We start from the raw sequence: 17,699 nt of genomic DNA on the forward strand, positions 1-17,699 counted from the left end.
CCCTCGCCTTCTCCTCCCAGAAAACAACAATCAGATCCTCCCACGGACGTGAGCGTCGAGCGAAACCGTCGTCGTCGGCCCCCGGAGTGGCACTGTGCGGCACGTGCGCCATGAGCTGCCTGGCGAAGCTGGCCGCCGCGCCCGGGGCGGGCAGACGCGCCCACGAGCTCGTGGCCGCCGCGCTCCGCCGCGTGGGCTCCGCATCCGCGTCCACATCGTCGCCCGCCGTCCCCCGCGGTCGCATCGCCGGCGGCCGCCACGAATCGCATCATCGTCGTCGTCCCCATCCACAGCAGCGTCGTCGCCTGGCGCGCACGTCCGCCGCCGCGGACGTCGACACCGACGCGATTCTCGATTCGTACCTCGACGACGCACAGATGGACCAGGTGCGCACGTTCGCCACGACGCTCCTGGAGAAGAACAAGGTCATGAACCTGACGGGCGCGCTCACCGTCGATGAGGTCCTCGGCAGGCACGTCGCAGATTCCCTCGCGCTCATCCCCGCCATCGAACGCGCGCTCGACGCCGGCGCGTCATCCCGGAATCCCGGCGCCAAGATCCGCGTCATGGACGTCGGCAGCGGCGCCGGGTTCCCCGGCATGGCGCTCGCCATCGCGAGGCCGACGTGGGAGGTCACCCTGCTGGACACCCTCCAGAAGCGAACCTCTTTCCTCGCCGACGCCGCCGCCGAGTGCGGCGCGGACAACGTCCGGACGCTCTGGTCGAGGGCGGAGGACGCGGGGAAAGTCGGCAACGAGCACAGGGAGGCATACGACGTCGTCACCGCGCGCGCCGTCGCGGAGCTGCGAGTCCTCGCGGAGCTGTGCGTGCCGCTGGTGAGAGTCGGTGGCGCCTTCGTGGCTATGAAAAACTCACTCGCGTCCACCGCCGGGGAGACGAGTGCAGCGGCGGGGGCGATCGAGACGCTGGGCGGGACGCCGTTCGTCGCGAACGAGGTACAAAGCGTCGGTCCGGACGGGGAGCTGCGAACTGCGGTGGTGAGCGTCAAAGAACGGGCGACGCCGGATAAGTATCCTCGCAGGGCAGGGATGCCGAACAAGCGGCCGTTATGAGCCGTCGTAACTTTTAGGAAGGTATTATACCTTCGTGAGTGTTACCTTTGAAGGTTCGAAGGTACGAAGCTTCGTGACGTTTAGCCGGCGCGGTCCAACGCCGTCGACGTCGCGACCGTCGCGAGCCGCCGTCCGGCGCACTAAGATTACTCGTCTAAATGTCTATTCACCCGGCGTCGAGGATCGCGTTTTGTTCGAGATACATCGCGGCGAGTTCGTCCGGGTCCACGCCTATCCTCCGCAGGTGCGTTTCGTGCGTGCGCTGCGGCGAACTCACCGTTCGCCTCGCGAGGAACCACCCGTTCCGAAACCCACCCTCCTTCAGCGCCATCTCCAGGCTCGGCACAGCGCTCGGGATGGACCGCGAGTACTCGAACATCGCCCGCGTCATCGCCTCCCGCGCCTCGTCGCCAGCTGTGTCGTCCAACTCTCCCGACGCTTCCGCGCAGTCCAAGAGCTCGCGCGCCAGCGTCCTCACCGCCGCGGCGCCATGCTCCGAGTCCACGACCTCGCCCACCGTCAACGCCCGCGGCAGCCCTCGTTCGGCGGCGACGGACCGGCAGAGGAGCCAGAAGGCGGAGGTCCAGCACAGTTTGCCGACGCTCGCGACGCGAAAGTCGTCCTCGTTCACCACCGCGCACCGCACGTTCCCCCCCCGCGTCAGCAGCTCGCGAACGTCCGCCGCGCGCGGGCCGCACGCGCACGTGCCGCCGCCGCCGTCGCGCGCGGTCCCGTCGCCCGAGGCGCTCATGTACAGCGCCACCTGCGTCGCGACGCCGGCGAGGCCGCGACGCTGCAGGAAGTCGTCCCTCAGCAGACCCCCCTGGAGGAGGACAAGGTCGTTCGCGCGGTCCGTCGGGACCAGCGCGAGGACGTCGTCGAGATCTGACGCGTGCGTGGCGACGTAGATGGGTCCGCTCGGGGGAAAGGACGCCATTCCCCGGGTCACGAAGGCGTGTCGCACGCCGAGGGACTCGCACATCTTGCCGATCGTCGTCCCGACTCTTCCGCGCCCGACGATGGTGACCGTGTCCGCGCCGGAGGATGACGCATCGGCGCGGCACCTCGCAGGGGACATCCTCGATGCCCTCAGACCGCGACACGATCGGCCGACGGCGACGCGCGCGGGTGAACCCGCCGCGGACATCGGGCGCGCGCGAGCCTGTGGCCCGAGAAAGTCCAGGAAAGGTGCCCACCCCTCCTCGTGTCACACAGCTGGCAGGCTAGCCGCTCGAGGGAGGCGAATCGCTCCGCTGGCTAAAAAAATGCGGCCCGAACCGCGGAATTTTAGCCCGTCACCAAACCCCGGCTCGGCGCCAGTAACACCAGCGCGACCGAGGGTCATCGCCCCGTCGCTCCGTGTGGAGTCCAGGTCATCGACCAGCACCGGGCGAGGCTCGGCGTGGTTCGATCCAAGCGCGGGAGGACGCACGCACGGCTCCCTCGACTCGGTTTCCGGGCGGGAAAAACAGGATCTCTCACGCACACACGGGAGAGGTCTGCGTCGGAATTTTGTTAATTGTCGACGGGGGATCGGGGCGCGAGGGTTCGCTGGCGCGTCTCGGTTGATAGCGGCGCGCGTTCGGGCGAGGTGTGATCTAGTGTTAAATCGTCGATCATGGCGCAGCGCATAGGCAAGGCGATCCGCCGCGACGCCGTGGTGTCCAAGGCGAGGGTGTACACCGACGTCAACGTGAATCGCCCTCGGGAGTACTGGGACTACGAGTCCCTGACGGTCAACTGGGGGGAGCAGGACGACTACGAGGTGGTGCGCAAGGTGGGTAGGGGCAAGTACTCCGAGGTGTTTGAGGGCGTGCACTCGGGCAACAACGAGAAGTGCGTGATCAAGATCCTCAAGCCCGTGAAGAAGAAGAAGATCAAGCGCGAGATCAAGATCCTTCAGAACCTCACGGGCGGACCGAACATCATCAAGCTCCTCGACATCGTGCGCGAGCCCCAGAGCAAGACGCCGTCGCTCATCTTCGAGTACGTCAACAACACCGACTTCAAGGTGCTGTACCCGCAGCTCACCGACTTTGACGTCCGCTACTACATCCTCGAGCTCCTCAAGGCGCTCGACTTTTGCCACTCGCAGGGCATCATGCACCGCGACGTCAAGCCCCACAACGTCATGATCGACCACGAGAAGCGCCAACTCCGCCTCATCGACTGGGGCCTCGCGGAGTTTTACCACCCGGCGAAGGAGTACAACGTGCGCGTCGCGTCCAGGTACTTTAAGGGTCCCGAGCTGTTGGTCGACCTCCAGGATTACGATTACGCGCTGGACATGTGGTCGCTGGGTTGCATGTTCGCGGGCATGATCTTCCGCAAGGAGCCCTTCTTCAACGGGCACGACAACTACGATCAACTGGTGCGAATCGCCAAGGTTCTCGGCACCGACGAGCTCTACGCCTACCTCTCCAAGTACCGCATCGAGCTGGACCCGCACCTCGAGAGCCTCATCGGCAGGCACAGCCGCAAGCCCTGGAGCAAGTTCGTCAACGCGGATAACCAGCACCTCGTGAGCTCGGAGGCGATCGATTTCCTGGATAAGCTGCTGCGGTACGATCACCAGGAGCGGCTGACGTCCAAGGAGGCGCAGGATGAGCCGTACTTTCTCCCGGTGAAGCAGGCGGCGGCTGAGGGCAAGGGCAAGTGAGAGGTCCGTCAGAGGAGGAGGAGGAGGAGGACGGGGACGCGAAGATCGGGGGCGGAGTTGCGAGCGAGGAGCCGCCGAGGAGGACGCCGACGGGTTCTGAGGAGACTCGCGCACGAGCGATGGGATGGATCGGGGGAGGATCTACATCGCGCGCGTGTGGAGAGTTTTATGGAGACTTTGGTGGATCGGGTCGACGGGGATCCGTCGACGGGGTTGTATTTACGGTTTCGGATTCGGACGCTACTTGTTTGTCATTCGAACTTTGGTTGCAAAATCCGCGCGGAACGTTCGCAGGTCCACCACTAAACACTTATTTGCTAAAGGGGAACGTCCGCGCTTAACCGCCGCTCCGGAGCGCTCTCGATCGGCGCCGGCGGTGGATCCCCCCTCACGGGCACGGATGAAGACGACGACGTCGAGTACCTCGCCACGGCGTCCGGCGAGGACATCGCGTCGTGCGCCAGCTTCTGCGCCTCCACCGCGCCCCGTATCTCCATCGAGTTACCGTCCATGTGTTTGGTGTTCCTGTTGCGCGGGGCGTCGCGCGCGCACCACAGGCGTCCCTCGCACTGCACCATGGTGGTCAGCGAGAGCGAGCACGAGCACTCGCGGCACCGGAGGCAGTGTCTGTGGTACTTGGCGCCGTCCACGTCGACAGCCTCGGCGGCGTACGCGGTCTTATCGCACGCGGGGCACTTGGACGATACTCTCACCCCGCCGAACTTGCCCGTCAGCGCCTTCACCGACGGCGCCGTCGCGGCCGCCGCTCCGGATGAGCCCGTGCTCCCGATCGTCGCGTCCGCCGTCTTGGGTGCCCACGCCTTCTTCGGGTCGGTCTCGCCCGTCATGCTCGCGTAGGACCCGCCGCCCTCCGCGAAGAGCTGCTTGAAGTGCGGCTTACAGAAGACCTTGTCGCTGACCGCCGCGTAGTTCCCCAGGCTAAGGACCTTCCGGCAGTGTCCGCACCGGAAGCACGTCTTGTGCCAGACTTTCCCATCGGCTGTGAGTTTCTCATTCTCGTACACGCTCTTCTCGCAGACCAGGCACTTGGGAGCGGCGACTGGGGTCCACTTCGCGGGCGCTGGGGACTTCTTGGAGGACGCGTCGGGGGCCGGCGAGACGTTGCCGATGACCATGACCTCGGGGGCTGGCACCGGGCGCGCGGTCGTTTGCGTTCAACACAAACGCACGTCCCCCTCCAAGATCTGCGAGCTTTTTACTGAAAAACTGCCGCGCGCCGCGCGCTTCTCAGACGACAGCCAAACATGGGGGATCCCGGGCCGCGCTCCGCGTCCACACTCGGCGGACCGCGTCGTCGACTCGGAGACTTTCGACGGGTTCCGCGCATCGTCAGGCCGCGCGCGGATCTTTGCCCGCACCGCGCTCTCGAACCGCGCCCCGCACAGTCGCGCGTGGGGATCGCGCCTGACATCCGCGGCTGGCTGGTGGTTACACGGGAACATCCGTCACTCATTCATGGCTGCGTTCCCGACGGAGACGGAGGCGCTGCTCGGGTCGCCGGAGGCGGGCGCCGCGCGCCGTTCGCGCGACAAGAACGTCGACCCGCGACGCGTTCGATGGATCACGCACTCGCTCGCGGCGATCGCCACGGTGGCTGTCGCGCTGGCGGTCTTCTCCTCCGACGCCAGGGGGTGGGCGGTCCAGCGGCTGAACCGCGCGGCCGAGGGCGAGCAAGATCCGAGGCCGTTCATCGTCGACTTTGGCGACAGCGTGTCCCCGTCTTTCAGGCACCAGGCGTTCGTGTACCGGTGCCAGGACGACTACGACCTGCACACCAAGCTGACGGAGATGAACCACCACGGGATGTTCGACTACTACAGGGAGACGCAGGTCACCGCGGGCGAGCCCGCGTTTGGCAAGTGCTACCAGAAGCACTTCTCGTCGTCCTTCGGACCCAAGCCGGTGTTCTTTTCCGAGATGGCCGCGCACAAGGGCAAGATGATCGGCATGTTTCGCATGCCCGCGCAGAAGATCGCCGCGGGCTTCGTCAACGCCTTCGAGTCCTGCCCGACGATGCAGCACGAGCACGGCCCGAGCTGCAACCCCGCGCACGAGAGTTACGCCATCGGCTCGTGCGACGCGGCGATGAACCCGACGCCGCAGACGGTGGAGAAGTACTTCAACTGCGTCAAGGGGTGCCAGGTGAACATGCTGAACGGCAAGTTCTGCGGCGGTGCGAGTCCGAGGTGCGTCGCGGCGGCGCTGGCGAACATGGACGACCTCGACGGCGCGTGCGAGAGCCCGCACGTTTCTTCCGAGGCTGAGATTCAAAACGCCATCTCCAAAATCGACGACGGCCACTTCGCCGTCGTCGGCCTCGCGGAGAAGTACGCGGATTCGGTTCGCAAACTTCGCAAGTATCTCACGGGCGCGGGCGCGACCGCGGCCGTGGGTGCCCCCGAGAAGGGCCCACGGGCGGCGGCTCACGCGGGAGGGCGCGATGAGAAGGTTGCCAAGGTTGGCGCGCTGATGGATCTCGATCCGCTGGTGCCGTTTGGCGCGGGGCCGGAGGTGATGACGGCGGCGCAGGCCAAGGTGGCGGAGATTATGAGGCAGAAGGGGCTGCGGGACATCGCGGACGAGCGTTTGCACGGCGCGGCGTACGACTGGTTCCAGACCCACGGGTGGTGATGAAAGATCTGTTTTGAAGTTTCATTCTTGCGGGTTCGACCGGGTCGGGTGGGGGGGCTTTAGAGCGAGAAAAAATGAGCACGCGCCGCGCCCCCGGCGCCTCCGGTCGAGCCGTCTTTAATACGTTGACACGATGATCAAAATGCATGCTGCAATCGTCAATTGACAAAACCTCTATGGACAGGGTCCTCCACCACGCCGTCTCGCGTCCCCCGTCGTCGTCATCGCCGCGAAACGAATCATCACTTGGCCGTCACTCCCCCAGCCGACCACGGCTGGGGCTGCGACGACTTCTCAAAGTACACGCCCGGATCCATGTTGAGCGCGTGGAGCATGAGGTTGACGCCGACGTCCGCGAACCCTGGCGCGCACGAGTGACCCGCGCCGCCGTTGATGCACCCGTCCAGCGCATTCGTCGGGCACGTCTTTCGCGTGCACGCCGGGTTGGTGCTGCAAAAATCCTCCGGATCACCCGCCACGTAGGGACAGAAATCGTAGGTGAGGTGCATGTGCGACGGCACCAGCATCGTCCTCCACTGCGCGTTGCTCTGCGCCTCCAGGTTGAACAGGGTGTTGAACTCCGCGCCGATGTCCTCCTCGTGCCTCTTGGTGGTCAAGATGAGCTTACCCTTGAAGCCTCCGTTGGTCAGCGCTTCGTGGACGTGCGCGTGGTTGAGTTCGCCGACGCCGGCTCTGACATCCGCGGGATCCACCATGCTGCCGCAGAACATCCGCCCAAAGCCGCGCTGGTTGCCGTAGTTCATGTAGATGACGTCAAACTCCCAGAGCGGGGTCTCGAACGCGGCGGCGATGGCGGGGAGGCCGAAGACGTCGCTGTTCATCAACGGATGGTTCGTGAGCGTGAAGAGCTGCGTTCCGTCTTTAAACGCGTAGATGCCCATGGTGGCGGGCGGGCCGACCATGTTGGCGTGGAAGCCGTCGCCGCCGCTGAAGTCCTCCGGGCCGTTCAGCGGGGTCTGATCGAACTTGCTGCGGCTGAACTGGTCGATGCACTCTTCCCTGTGCTGCGCCGCGTCGTCGAGGACGCACTTGCACTTCTGCTCGCCGCTGAGACCGTTGTAGTATGCCATGCCGCTGACGGACTTTGAGAAGTCCTGCTGGGTGACGTACTGCGCCAAGAGCGCGGTGACCTGCTGGAACATGTAGGAGTTGCCCACCATGAGGATCTTCTGGCCGGGGGCGCCGAACGGCGACTGGTTCGCCGGAGGGGTGAGCAGCTCGCAGTTGTTTGGGGTGAACAGCGCCGATCCCTTGAGCCACTCGCTGTACGGGGTCCCGCACTGGAATCCAGCCCCGAGCGCGGAGAAGGGATGGGGCTTGCCGGGCTTCGAGAAGAAGAACGCGTTGTCGCCGTAGCCGGTGGGGTCGACGGCTCCCAGCGCGGCGCCCTGGACGAGGGTCAAACCGCTCGTCACCTGCGAGAACGTGCACAGCTGCCCGTCGCCCTCGCTGGGTCTGAAGGACGCGACCGTGTCCCACCCGCCGGTGACGTGCAGGCCGACGCCGGCGAAGGCGACGAGCGCGAGGACGCCGAAGACGGCGGTCCAGGAGGTGGCGCGCTCGCGCCACGAGCGTCCTTGGGTGGCATGCGTCGGCTGGAGGAGCAGCGGCTCCCCTTCACGCCCCGCGGTCGTCGCGGAGGCCTGCACCATCTTATGTAACCACCAGATGGGAAATCGAGCGGCTCGACGGCGCGCGGGTCGTGACGACGGCGGTTAACCGGGTATCGACGCACCGAGACGCGGGGATCAGGGGACCGGGAACGACTGCGGCGGCTAAGCGTCCCGTTCTTCGTCGACCACGGCGCACGGCCCAGCACCGACGCGCTTCCGCGAATGGCGACGGCGACGATCGAACAGTCGTCCGAGCCGAGGTCAGGGGCTCTCGACGCGCGCACGTCTTCCGCATTTTTTCCCGAGTGTGGACCGAGTGTCGAACGTGACTTTTGACGCGCCCTGGTTGAATTTCGTAACACCTGTCCGACCAAATTGGAGGTTTACATCACGAGTCGCCTCATTTGAGCGTGGAGGTCGGTTGCAATTCAAATCCTGCTTTGGTCGGTCGCAAACATCACGTCGGTCGGCAGGATTTCCTCGAGCGCCGGAGACGAAGCCGGCCAGAGACGATAATCGCCATCGGCATTCGCATCTGGAGGAGCGCCCTGTGCGGGGGCCTCCTCGCGTTTAGAAAACCATGGGAGCGTGCGTGTCCAAGTCTCATACCATCGGGACCGATGGTCACGCGCCGATCGAGGGCGGAAGGGCGTCCTCCGGGGATGGAACGTCGTCGTCGGCGTCGACGTCGACCCGCCCCGTCGGGATTCGGCACGCGATGCCGGAGGGCACGCCGACGGCGTTTCCGACGGGCCGCTTCGCGCCGGTGTCGACCCGCGACGAACCCCCGACGCAGCCGACGACGCCCGCCGAGGCCGACCGAACGTCCGCGTCGCCCTCGATCGGGTCGTGGACGCGCGGGAGGAAGACCATCGCGGTGGTCTCCGAGGAGGAGCCCGGCGCGAGTGACGAGGACGGCGACGACGGCGACGACTCCTTCGACGACAGCGCCAAGGGCGACACGCCCGAGAAGCCAACCGCCGCGACCGTCGGCATCCCGCGCGACCCGCCCCAACCCTCGCACGTGCACGTGGTCGTCGTATCGTGCAAAGGCCTGAGGGGCGCGGACTTCACCGGGTACTCCGACCCGTTCGTCGAGGTTGGCGCATTCGGCGCGACCAAAAATCGCAGATTCAGGACCAAGCCGTGCCGACAGACGCTGAACCCGTCGTGGAACACGAACGAGGCCAGGTTCCTGGTGGCGTGCGACGCTTCATCTTCCGACGGCGGCGGCGGCGCCACGCCGTTCCAGGGCCTGGTGTTCTCCGTCTTCGACAAGGACCTGGGATCCTCGTCGCAGTTCCTGGGCGGCGCCACCATCGCGGCAAAGGACGTGCCCTCGCGCGGGCGATGGATGGAGACGGAACTGACGCTGACGCGTTCACACCCCGCCGGCGCCATCGCCGAAGCCGAGACGGACGCGAAGGCGGCGGGCAAGTACGCAATCGACCCGGGGGGGGGCAAAGGGGGGAAGGACGGTTCGACCGATCTGGGCGCGTTGAAAGTTCGCGTCGCGTTCGCGGACGATTTGCTCGACGCGATCGATCGACCCCAGGGAGTGCGGGGTTTCTCCCCATCCCCATCGATCGATCGACGAGCTCAGGGCGTCTCCCCATCCCCATCCGTGCCAGTCGCGCGATCGCTACCGCGGATGACGTCGGGTGGGAAGTCGGTAAAGTCCGACGGTACGGTTCCGAGTGTACGCGAGGGTAAGTTTACGCACGACGTCGCGACGGCGTCGGGTCTGAAGACGCGTCGCGTGCACGTGTGCGTCGTCGCCGGCAAGCACCTGGTCTCCGCGGATGAGAACGGGTTATCCGATCCGTACGTCCACGTGGCGCTCGATAACTCGCCGGCGAGCGTGTTTAACTCGCGATCGAACCGCACCAAGACGGCGAGACGGACGCTGAACCCGGTGTGGGGCGGTGGCCGAGGCGAGACGTTCACGTTTGTCAGGGCGCCGGGCGCGGCGGAGGTTCAGCTGCGCGTCTGGGACGCCGACGGAGGGTTACAGAGGTCGCAGTTCCTCGGCATCGCGACGGTACCCCTGTTCGAGGCGCCCGCGGACGGGTCGTGGTCCGAAAACCTGACGGTGTCGTTGTTTCCCGACGGTCCGAGCCAGGAGGCGCGGCACAGCGGGCAGTGCATGGGGCACCTCGTCGTTCGCGTCGCCGCCGCGTCGCCGTCGCCAAAGACGAAAGCGGCGGGGGTCGTCGGTTCGATTCCCGGCGGGGGCGAAGAGTTGGAGTTTTGGCCCGACCCGCGCGTGCCGCCCCCCGCGCCCGACGCGGGCCCCTACGTCAACAAGGTGACCAGCTCCACGTTTGTGTACTTTCAGATCTGCGGCACCCGCGACCTCCCCACGTACAGGCGGGGTCCCGAGGAGACCACGAACGTCAAGGCGACCGTCGCGCTCAACAGCGACAGGCACGTGCATCACACCGCCGTGCAGGCGGAGGTGCTCAAGGACGCGGTGTGGATGCCCGAGGTTTGTTCGTTTCCGCGAAACCCCAACAGCTCGACGGTCACCGTGCGGGTCTACGGCAACCTGACCAAGCTCTGGGACCCGACGGTGATGACGGACATGGCCCGGGACGTGACGATGGGGCTGGTCGACCGCGGCGCCGACGGCGATAAGAAGAATGGCAAGAAGAAGTCATCGCGGTACTCGCAGTCCAAGGCTAAGACGACGCGGGGGGTGAGCCGCTGGGCCCGGGGGTTCGGCCCGGACCTCAACAAGAAGCACTTCGCGCTCGGCACCCTCATAGGCGAGGTGAAGATCCCGGTCGCGGCGTTAACCCCGGGCGATACCGTGGACCCGCGGTGGCTTCCCATCGCGCCCGTGCGCTCCGATGACGACAAGGTCCCTAGCTGGCTCGCGCCCTACGGCGACAGACTCGGCGAGATTTGCGTCGCCGCGGGGGCGGGTTTCCTGCGCGAGGCCCCGACGGACCTCGTGAACCCGTCGGATCACTGGGTGTTACCCACGCTCGGGGAGCTGGAGGTGAGGGTGCTCGAGGTGGTGGGGGATCCGCCCCCTAAGGACATCGCGAGCTCCTGGTTCGGTTGGGGTAAACACGAGGATTCGGTCACCGGCGCGGGAAGCGCCGAGACGGAGAACATGCTGGCGTCCGGTGACGTCAGCGTGCAGCTCCTGTGGGAGGGCCGCGCCGAGAAGGTGGCGACTCCGCACGAGCACCGCAGCTTCGGCGTCACGGACCCGGCGTCCGAGCTGAGGGTCCTCGTCCTGGCGGAGGGGCCGCTCGCGTTGGACGAGGTGCTGTTGGGCGCGGCGGTGCTGCCGGTCCGCGACGTCATCGACGCCTCGCGCGTAAACGCAGACCGGGACGACGACCGGCCGGCCGGGCGGGTCGAGACGTGGTTGGACGTCATCGGCCCGCACAGGACGCTCCGGTCGTCGGACATGTCCGACGTGAACTTCCGGATGAGGGTTACCAGGGAGCGAAGGCCTCGGGGGTGGCGCGGGCAAGTCCGCGTCAGCGTCGGGCTCGTTCCCAAGCGGGCCATGCACCGCTGGTACCTGCGGCAGGTGGCCAGGCCCCGCGGGGAGGCGTACGTGGACGACACGTTCAAAGGGGTGGTGGCGTCGGCGGAGAGATTGGTCACCGCTTTGCTCGCGCCCGTCACCGCGCCGCTCGCCGCGATGGCGCACACTCTCTCGGGGCGTTCGCCGGGACTCAACAACGCGTGGATCGCGTGGCACACCGCGCTGTGCCTGTGCGCTCGGAGGCACGTGCTGTGGGCGTTTTTCCCCCTGTGGTGCGCGAGCGGGGCGTGTTTCGTGGGGTACGCGTGCGCCCTGGCGAGGGACGCGTGCGACGTTCCGGGGATGTACACGGGCCGCAGGGTGTTGCGGACCATGTCGGTCCGCGAGGGTCACGTCTCGGAGCGGCGTTCGGCGTCGTCGTCGTCGTCGGCGACGGGGGCGGCGGCGGGGGCGGCGGGGGTCAGTGGGCGGTGGGACGCGTCGGCGGCATCGAGCAGCCCGGTTTCAAACGGCGCCTCGGTTTCAAACAGCCCGGTTTCGAACGGCGGCTCGGTTTCGAAAGGCTCCGGGAGCTGGTCGAGGAGGTTCGGGTCGGTGGGTTCCAGCTGGTCGAGGAGGTTCGGATCGTCCCGTTCGAGTTCGAGTCGGACCGACGACGGCTCGGCACGGGGGGTATCCGTCAAGGACCAAAAGACGCTACGGAAGAAACTGATCGAGGAGGAGGAGAGGGATCTGGAAGAGGAGGAGCGCGGGATCTTCGGAGACGAATCCGGACTCCAGGTTGTCGACGCCGGAGCCTTCGCACCATCCGGGTTTGGCTCCGACGTTCTTCACGCGACGCCGCTGAAGGGCATGGGGATGAAAGTCGCGGGGAACCGCGTGGAATCCGACCTGGAACTGTGCAGGCTACGCGTGCAGAGGTGGCTGAAGGAGCTCCGCAGGTTACGCGCCAAGGTGACGCGAGAGCTCGCCGACGAGGAACGCGTCGAGGCGCTCAGGGCGAAGGGCCAGAGCACCAAAGCCGCGCTCCAGCTGATCCGCAGGGCGGACGCGGCGGCCGGAAGGAAACGCGACAAGCGCCGTTCTCGGCGCGGCAAGGACGACGATCTAGACGATCACCACGACGACGCGTACGGGCTGCTGCTCAAGCGCATGCCGTTCGCCGGCATCGTCAAGATGTTCTCGTCCACCAACCCTGCGGAACTCATCGTCCGGCTGCTGCAGCAGCTCACGTGGACGTTGCTGCTGCTGCTCAAGGCCATCGGGGTGACGCTCTTCGGTAGCGTGGTGAGCCTCGGGAAGGTGCACAGGGCGCTCGCGGGACCGTGCCGCGCCATATGCGCGGCGATCGACCCTTGGAACGATCGCCTCGAGGCGCTCGGAGGCGTCCTCTCCTTCCGCGACGGCAACCTGTCCTATTACGCGTGCGCGGCGGTGACGTCAGTCGCGGCGGCTTGGTCCGCGGCGCTGTACCTCGTAGTTGCGCCCGCGTGGACCTTACTGGACGCGCACAGTCCCGTGAGGCTGTGGCATCTCGCGTGGATCGCGGGCGTCGCCCCGTGCGTTCCCGCGGTGAGTCGCGCGGCGTTGATGAAAATCGTCGTCGCGATGGAGCGAGTTCAACAAAACGCGTTGGGAGGCTTACGGGTGCAGCCCATCTCGTTGGCGAGCATCCAGGCGCTGGAACGCACGCTCGAGGAGGAGTTCATCGAGTGCGGCGGTACGTGGGACGGGGTGGAGCGGGCGATGCGGGACGAGATGGTAGCGCAGACGACGGAGGCGCGCCGACGAGCCGAGGCGGCGGCGGCGCTCACACGCGGGGAAACTCGAGACGGCGCGGGGATGAACCCGCTGCGTTGGCTCGCGCACGCCGCGGCGCGCGCGCCGACGAGGCTCGACCACGAGCATCACAGGCTGCTGAGGCTGGTCAACGTCCCCGCGCGTCCCCGCCGGCTCACGCGCTGAGTGAGACGGGGTGTCGGAGTCGACTGTCCGCCGCGTCTTTTCCGGGGGAGCAATCATACGATCATCATAACGCCAACACCTTGAGCTACTCATCATGAGATGATCGTTTTCGACTCGTCACTCGGGAACGACCGGATCCGCGTTGGGCCACCGCCCGACGCCCCGCCCGTTCCGCCGCCACACCCCCACCACGTTCCCTTCCACAGGCGCGTCCCAGCCGTGCTTCCCCGCCGTCCCCGCCGCGCCCGTATTCCCCGTGAGAACCTCGGCGAGCAGATCGCGATCCGCCGCCTCGAGCTCAAACGGCCGGCGCCCGTCCCACACCAGCGCCGCGTCCACCTCGGACGCGAGCCGCAGCCTGCCCACCGGCCTGTCCCGCTGCGACGTCTGCAGCTCGCGCCAGTACGCCTCCGTCAACCCGACGCCCGAATCCTCGGCGGCTGACCTCCGCCCCGCCTTGGTCTTTCGACTGGCGCCGGCGCCCCGCTTGGGACGGGGGAGGTAATCGCCGCATACGACCACGCGAATACCCGCGGCGCGGCATCGACGCAGGCACGGCGCGAGGTCGTTGTCGGTGGTGACCACCATCAGGCACGCGTTCGGTTTGTTCGGACGTCTCCCCGCCGCTTCCTCCTCCTCGTCGTCCTCCTCCTCGTCGTCCTCGTTCGATCGGGGTTGTCCAACGAATCGATCGAACGCGTTCCCCGCGAGCCACTCCTGCCTCGCGTCCTCCGCTCGAACCCCCGCCGCGGCGCGTAGCGCGTTGGAGATGAGCGTCCGGTCCGACTCGTCCGCGACGTCCCCGAGCAGCGCGTCGAGCGCCCTCGGCACCACAAACGGCTCCCACGGACCCGAACCGTCGCCAGCCGCGTCGCATGAATCGTCCGATGCATCCGAATCGTCGTCATCGAACCGCACGGCTGTCGCGTCGCCCCGGGCCACGGCGACGTCGATCCACGCGCGGGTGAACCCGTCGATGTGCGCGCCCATCGTCATGTCCACCTGATCGGGGCCCGACTGACATCCAACGACTTCGGCACCCGCGAGTTCTAATGCCCTAACGTCCACCCTGGCGAGCGTCTCGGGGTTGGCGTAGGCTCGAAAGGCGACGACGTCGGCGGGTGCACCGGGTTCGCCGCCGAGCGCGCCGCCGCCGAGGGCGGTCGCGGCGCGGAGCAGCCGCGCGGCGACGACGGCGGCTCGTCGGGGATCGGGACCCGGGTTGACGTTGTCCACGTCCCAGAGCAGCGCCACGACGGGCGGTGACGTGGCGCGCGGACGTGCCCGTCTCGTCGTCTTCGTCGTGGGTATCGGCGGATCGGAGGACGCTTCGGGCGTCCCGGCGAGCGTATCGTCCGCGTCGGTCGCCGCCGTCGGAGTCGGGGCTGGGGCGTCGGGCTCATTCCTCGACGCATCCCTCGACTCGACCTCCGAACGCTTCTTCGCCTCGAGCTCCTCCACCCGCTTCTCCAGGACCTCCACGAGCGCCTCGAGGCGCTCCAGCTCCTCCAGCTCCTCCGGCGTGAGCGGAACCTCGTCCAGGTCCGGGACGTCCACCAGCGGGGCGAGCTCCCGGCCGAACAGCTTGGCGAGCGGCATGCCCTCCGGGATCTCCCACGGCCAATCCTCCGCCCACGGGGAGATGACCTTCTTGTCCGAGAGGATCTTCCCCTTCCACGGGTGATCGCCGACGAGCTCGCTGGGTTTCTTGCCCTTCTTTCTCGGGGGGCGCGCGCGGGCGATCACCCCGCGCCGCGGCGGCGCCCACACGGCCGCGCACGCGGCTCCCGCCATCTTCGTTGTGTCGCTCGTTTTCTCGCGCCCGTCTTCACAGACGAGCACCTCTTCACATCGAGGGGCACGCCCGTGCTGCTTGGTCTGACGAACCAGGCGAGGCTCTCGAGCTCCACCGGACGCGTCCTCCTCGCTAGTAGCATCGTCCTCATGTCATCGACCCATCGACCCACGCCGCTCACGTCGCGTCTCGCCCCCGGCGCGGCGCTCTCGCGTCGAAGGTGCCCGAGATTGACAGCCACGTCAGCAAAACCCAACAGGCCGGCCGGCGCCGTGGCGATGGCGGGGTTCGCGCGCTACGGCGTCAAGGAGGACAACCCCGACGGAACTTTCATGGAGACGTACGGCCTGAACCTCGGCGGCGGTAACATCGGCCGCGAGTCCATCGTCTTCGGCGCCAACGCGACGTTACTCGCATTCGAGATTGAGCGTCCGTTGGGCATAGTCTTGGAGGACGTGGATGGCGAGTGCGTCGCGGTGGAGATCATCGAAGGGAGCAACGCGTCGGCCGCGGGGGTCATGATCGGCGACGTGCTGCGCATGACGAGCGCCGTGGCCGTGGGGAAGAGCACCGTGGAGGTTGGCAAGCTGCAGGTGGAGCCCAGTTTGGGCATGCGGAAAAAAGGAGCCAACAGGCGAGCTCTGTTCGTCGCGGATCGAATGCCGTTCGACGCGGTCATGGACGCCGTCGTGAGCAACGCGGAGGAGGTGGACGGGACGGTCTCTCCCACGGTGGCCCTCCTCCTGGAGAGACGGTCGTGAAGCGTGACTTTACGACTAAGTGTTGATAATAAGAGTGCTACTGTTCGCGTTACTATTCACGCACACGCGGCTCGCGTTGGGAAGGTTGGCGGCGAGGGTCATGCCCATCCACCCCGTGCCCGCGCCCAGCTCCAGTATCCGCGCGCCGCGTCTCGCCGCCCACGGCGGGCGGGCGGCCTCGACGTATTCGAGAAGGCGACGCGCCGCCGGCCAAACGTGCCCGCCGGTCGTCGCCGCCGTCGCGGTCTCCTGCGGGGTGTTCGGTCGATGGAGAGGAGGTGACGGCGATGGTCAGTCGTTGGGCGAATTGACTCGACGCGTCGGCGGTCGGCGGTCGTCGGAGGTGCGCCTCGCGGACAGGGGAGACGTGTCGGGACGCACCATGTACTCGAAGTTATCGCAAACCTTGACTACATCGCGCCACGGCTCGCAGTCCGCCATTCGAGAGGCCGCCTCTCGCGCGCGGTGGGGAGGTGCGGTGCTGACTCTGTTGGCAAAACGCAGAGCCCGGTGCTCGGAGGACTCACTTCTCCGGGCGCTCGATGAGCGGCAAACGCAAGGCGTCCGCGCTGGACGCGGCGCTCGCCAAGTTCCAGAAGGTCCAGCAGCAGGCTGCGCAGATCCAGATAGATGTGGCCAACAGCAGGGAGAAGTCCAGCGCCGGCGCGAAGGCGGAGCGCCTCAAGGCGATGGCCGAGGCTGAGGCTGCGGAGCGCAGGGTGCGTGCGAGTCCCTCGATCCTCGCGAACGTAAAATAGGGTTCCCACGGCCCGTTCCTTCGTCCGCGCCCCGGAATCTGCCCCGCCCGTCGCCCGCGTTTCTCTGATTTCATCGCGTCCGCGCCCCACCCGTCGTCCCACAGGAGCGAGAGCGCGCCGCGCAGTCGAACGCCCCGCGCGAACCCCCCCGCAACGTCCCCAACAGCATCCTCATGAAGCAGAAGCGCGTCCTGGACCTCCTCAACACCACGCGCGCCAACTTCACCGTCGCGGAGCTGCACAACGAGCTCGGCTTCTCGTGCTCCGACCCGGAGCTGTGGGATATGCTCACACACAACCCGAAGATCCAGCAGGGGGTGCACGAGAGACGCACGAGGATGGAGCCGACCATCTCGTACAAACCCAAGCACGTTTTCGAGGGCAAGCGCGAGATGCTCGAGCTGGTGACGAAGATGCCGGACGGCGTCTTGATGGACGACGTGACGGACGCGTACACGGGCGCGGTGGACGACTGCGAGGCGCTCATCGCGGAGGGCCTGGTGCTGATGTTAACGAACGCGGAGACCCGGGAGCGGGTGCTCTATCCCGTGGATGAGCGATACGAGTGCGAGGTGGACGACGACATGGCGGCGCTGTTTCACGCCGTGCCGATACCGGAGCACGACAACGAGTTCGACGCCGCGCTGCGGAAGGCGGGACACGAGCCGGCGCCGAGGCGCGCGGCGCGGCCGACGGGGCACGATTCGGACGAGGAGGGCGGCGGGAGGAAGCGGGCAAAGGCGAAGAAAAAACGAAAGGTGAACTTTGAGCGGATGAAGGTGACAAACGCGCATCTCCCCGAGCTCTTCAAGGGTTTGGAGAACATAACGGCCCTGGACCAGCACGGCGCGTCGTCACACAAGGCGAAATAACGTTGGCCGGCACCGGCACTGG

The 17,699-nt window shown here is 66.8% G+C and overlaps 10 protein-coding genes across 10 annotated transcripts; 5 read left to right on the top strand and 5 right to left on the bottom strand.

The window, feature by feature from the left end:
* Window positions 1-110: 110 nt before the first annotated feature.
* MICPUN_101599 (predicted protein) lies at window positions 111-1,073 on the top strand (the record flags this gene model as incomplete). Its single annotated transcript, XM_002503644.1, has 1 exon — window positions 111-1,073. One exon carries the CDS (start codon window positions 111-113, stop codon window positions 1,071-1,073), a length of 963 nt encoding a protein of 320 aa, XP_002503690.1.
* A 166-nt stretch (window positions 1,074-1,239) lies between these two features.
* On the bottom strand, window positions 1,240-2,220 carry MICPUN_60264 (predicted protein; the record flags this gene model as incomplete). Its single annotated transcript, XM_002503997.1, has 1 exon — window positions 1,240-2,220. One exon carries the CDS (start codon window positions 2,218-2,220, stop codon window positions 1,240-1,242), a length of 981 nt encoding a protein of 326 aa, XP_002504043.1.
* A 187-nt stretch (window positions 2,221-2,407) lies between these two features.
* Window positions 2,408-3,732, top strand: MICPUN_51087 (predicted protein; the record flags this gene model as incomplete). Its single annotated transcript, XM_002503645.1, has 1 exon — window positions 2,408-3,732. Exon 1 carries the CDS (start codon window positions 2,692-2,694, stop codon window positions 3,730-3,732), a length of 1,041 nt encoding a protein of 346 aa, XP_002503691.1. The 5' UTR covers window positions 2,408-2,691.
* A 317-nt stretch (window positions 3,733-4,049) lies between these two features.
* Window positions 4,050-4,868, bottom strand: MICPUN_60266 (predicted protein; the record flags this gene model as incomplete). The annotated part of the gene is made up of 1 exon (XM_002503998.1): window positions 4,050-4,868. One exon carries the CDS (start codon window positions 4,866-4,868, stop codon window positions 4,050-4,052), a length of 819 nt encoding a protein of 272 aa, XP_002504044.1.
* Window positions 4,869-5,184: 316 nt separating this feature from the next.
* Window positions 5,185-6,523, top strand: MICPUN_108673 (predicted protein). Its single transcript, XM_002503646.1, has one exon. It carries the CDS (start codon window positions 5,209-5,211, stop codon window positions 6,382-6,384), a length of 1,176 nt encoding a protein of 391 aa, XP_002503692.1. The 5' UTR covers window positions 5,185-5,208; the 3' UTR covers window positions 6,385-6,523.
* On the bottom strand, window positions 6,524-8,057 carry MICPUN_60268 (predicted protein; the record flags this gene model as incomplete). Its single annotated transcript, XM_002503999.1, has 1 exon — window positions 6,524-8,057. One exon carries the CDS (start codon window positions 8,055-8,057, stop codon window positions 6,627-6,629), a length of 1,431 nt encoding a protein of 476 aa, XP_002504045.1. The 3' UTR covers window positions 6,524-6,626.
* Window positions 8,058-8,736: 679 nt separating this feature from the next.
* MICPUN_60269 (predicted protein) lies at window positions 8,737-13,491 on the top strand (the record flags this gene model as incomplete). The annotated part of the gene is made up of 1 exon (XM_002503647.1): window positions 8,737-13,491. The coding sequence occupies one exon, from the start codon at window positions 8,737-8,739 to the stop codon at window positions 13,489-13,491; it is 4,755 nt and encodes a 1,584-aa protein (XP_002503693.1).
* A 117-nt stretch (window positions 13,492-13,608) lies between these two features.
* MICPUN_101605 (predicted protein) lies at window positions 13,609-15,285 on the bottom strand (the record flags this gene model as incomplete). The annotated part of the gene is made up of 1 exon (XM_002504000.1): window positions 13,609-15,285. The coding sequence occupies one exon, from the start codon at window positions 15,283-15,285 to the stop codon at window positions 13,609-13,611; it is 1,677 nt and encodes a 558-aa protein (XP_002504046.1).
* Window positions 15,286-15,581: 296 nt separating this feature from the next.
* On the bottom strand, window positions 15,582-16,513 carry MICPUN_60271 (predicted protein; the record flags this gene model as incomplete). Its single annotated transcript, XM_002504001.1, has 3 exons — window positions 16,429-16,513; window positions 16,112-16,296; window positions 15,582-16,029 (listed from the first exon to the last, which is right to left on the bottom strand). The coding sequence occupies exons 1-3, from the start codon at window positions 16,486-16,488 to the stop codon at window positions 15,582-15,584; spliced, it is 693 nt and encodes a 230-aa protein (XP_002504047.1). The 5' UTR covers window positions 16,489-16,513.
* Window positions 16,514-16,589: 76 nt separating this feature from the next.
* On the top strand, window positions 16,590-17,677 carry MICPUN_60272 (predicted protein; the record flags this gene model as incomplete). Its single annotated transcript, XM_002503648.1, has 2 exons — window positions 16,590-16,766; window positions 16,910-17,677. The coding sequence occupies 2 exons, from the start codon at window positions 16,590-16,592 to the stop codon at window positions 17,675-17,677; spliced, it is 945 nt and encodes a 314-aa protein (XP_002503694.1).
* Window positions 17,678-17,699: the final 22 nt, after the last annotated feature.

The sequence above is a fragment of the Micromonas commoda genome, chromosome 7 (genome assembly GCF_000090985.2).
Source record: "Micromonas commoda chromosome 7, complete sequence".
NCBI classification, from domain to species: domain Eukaryota; kingdom Viridiplantae; phylum Chlorophyta; class Mamiellophyceae; order Mamiellales; family Mamiellaceae; genus Micromonas; species Micromonas commoda.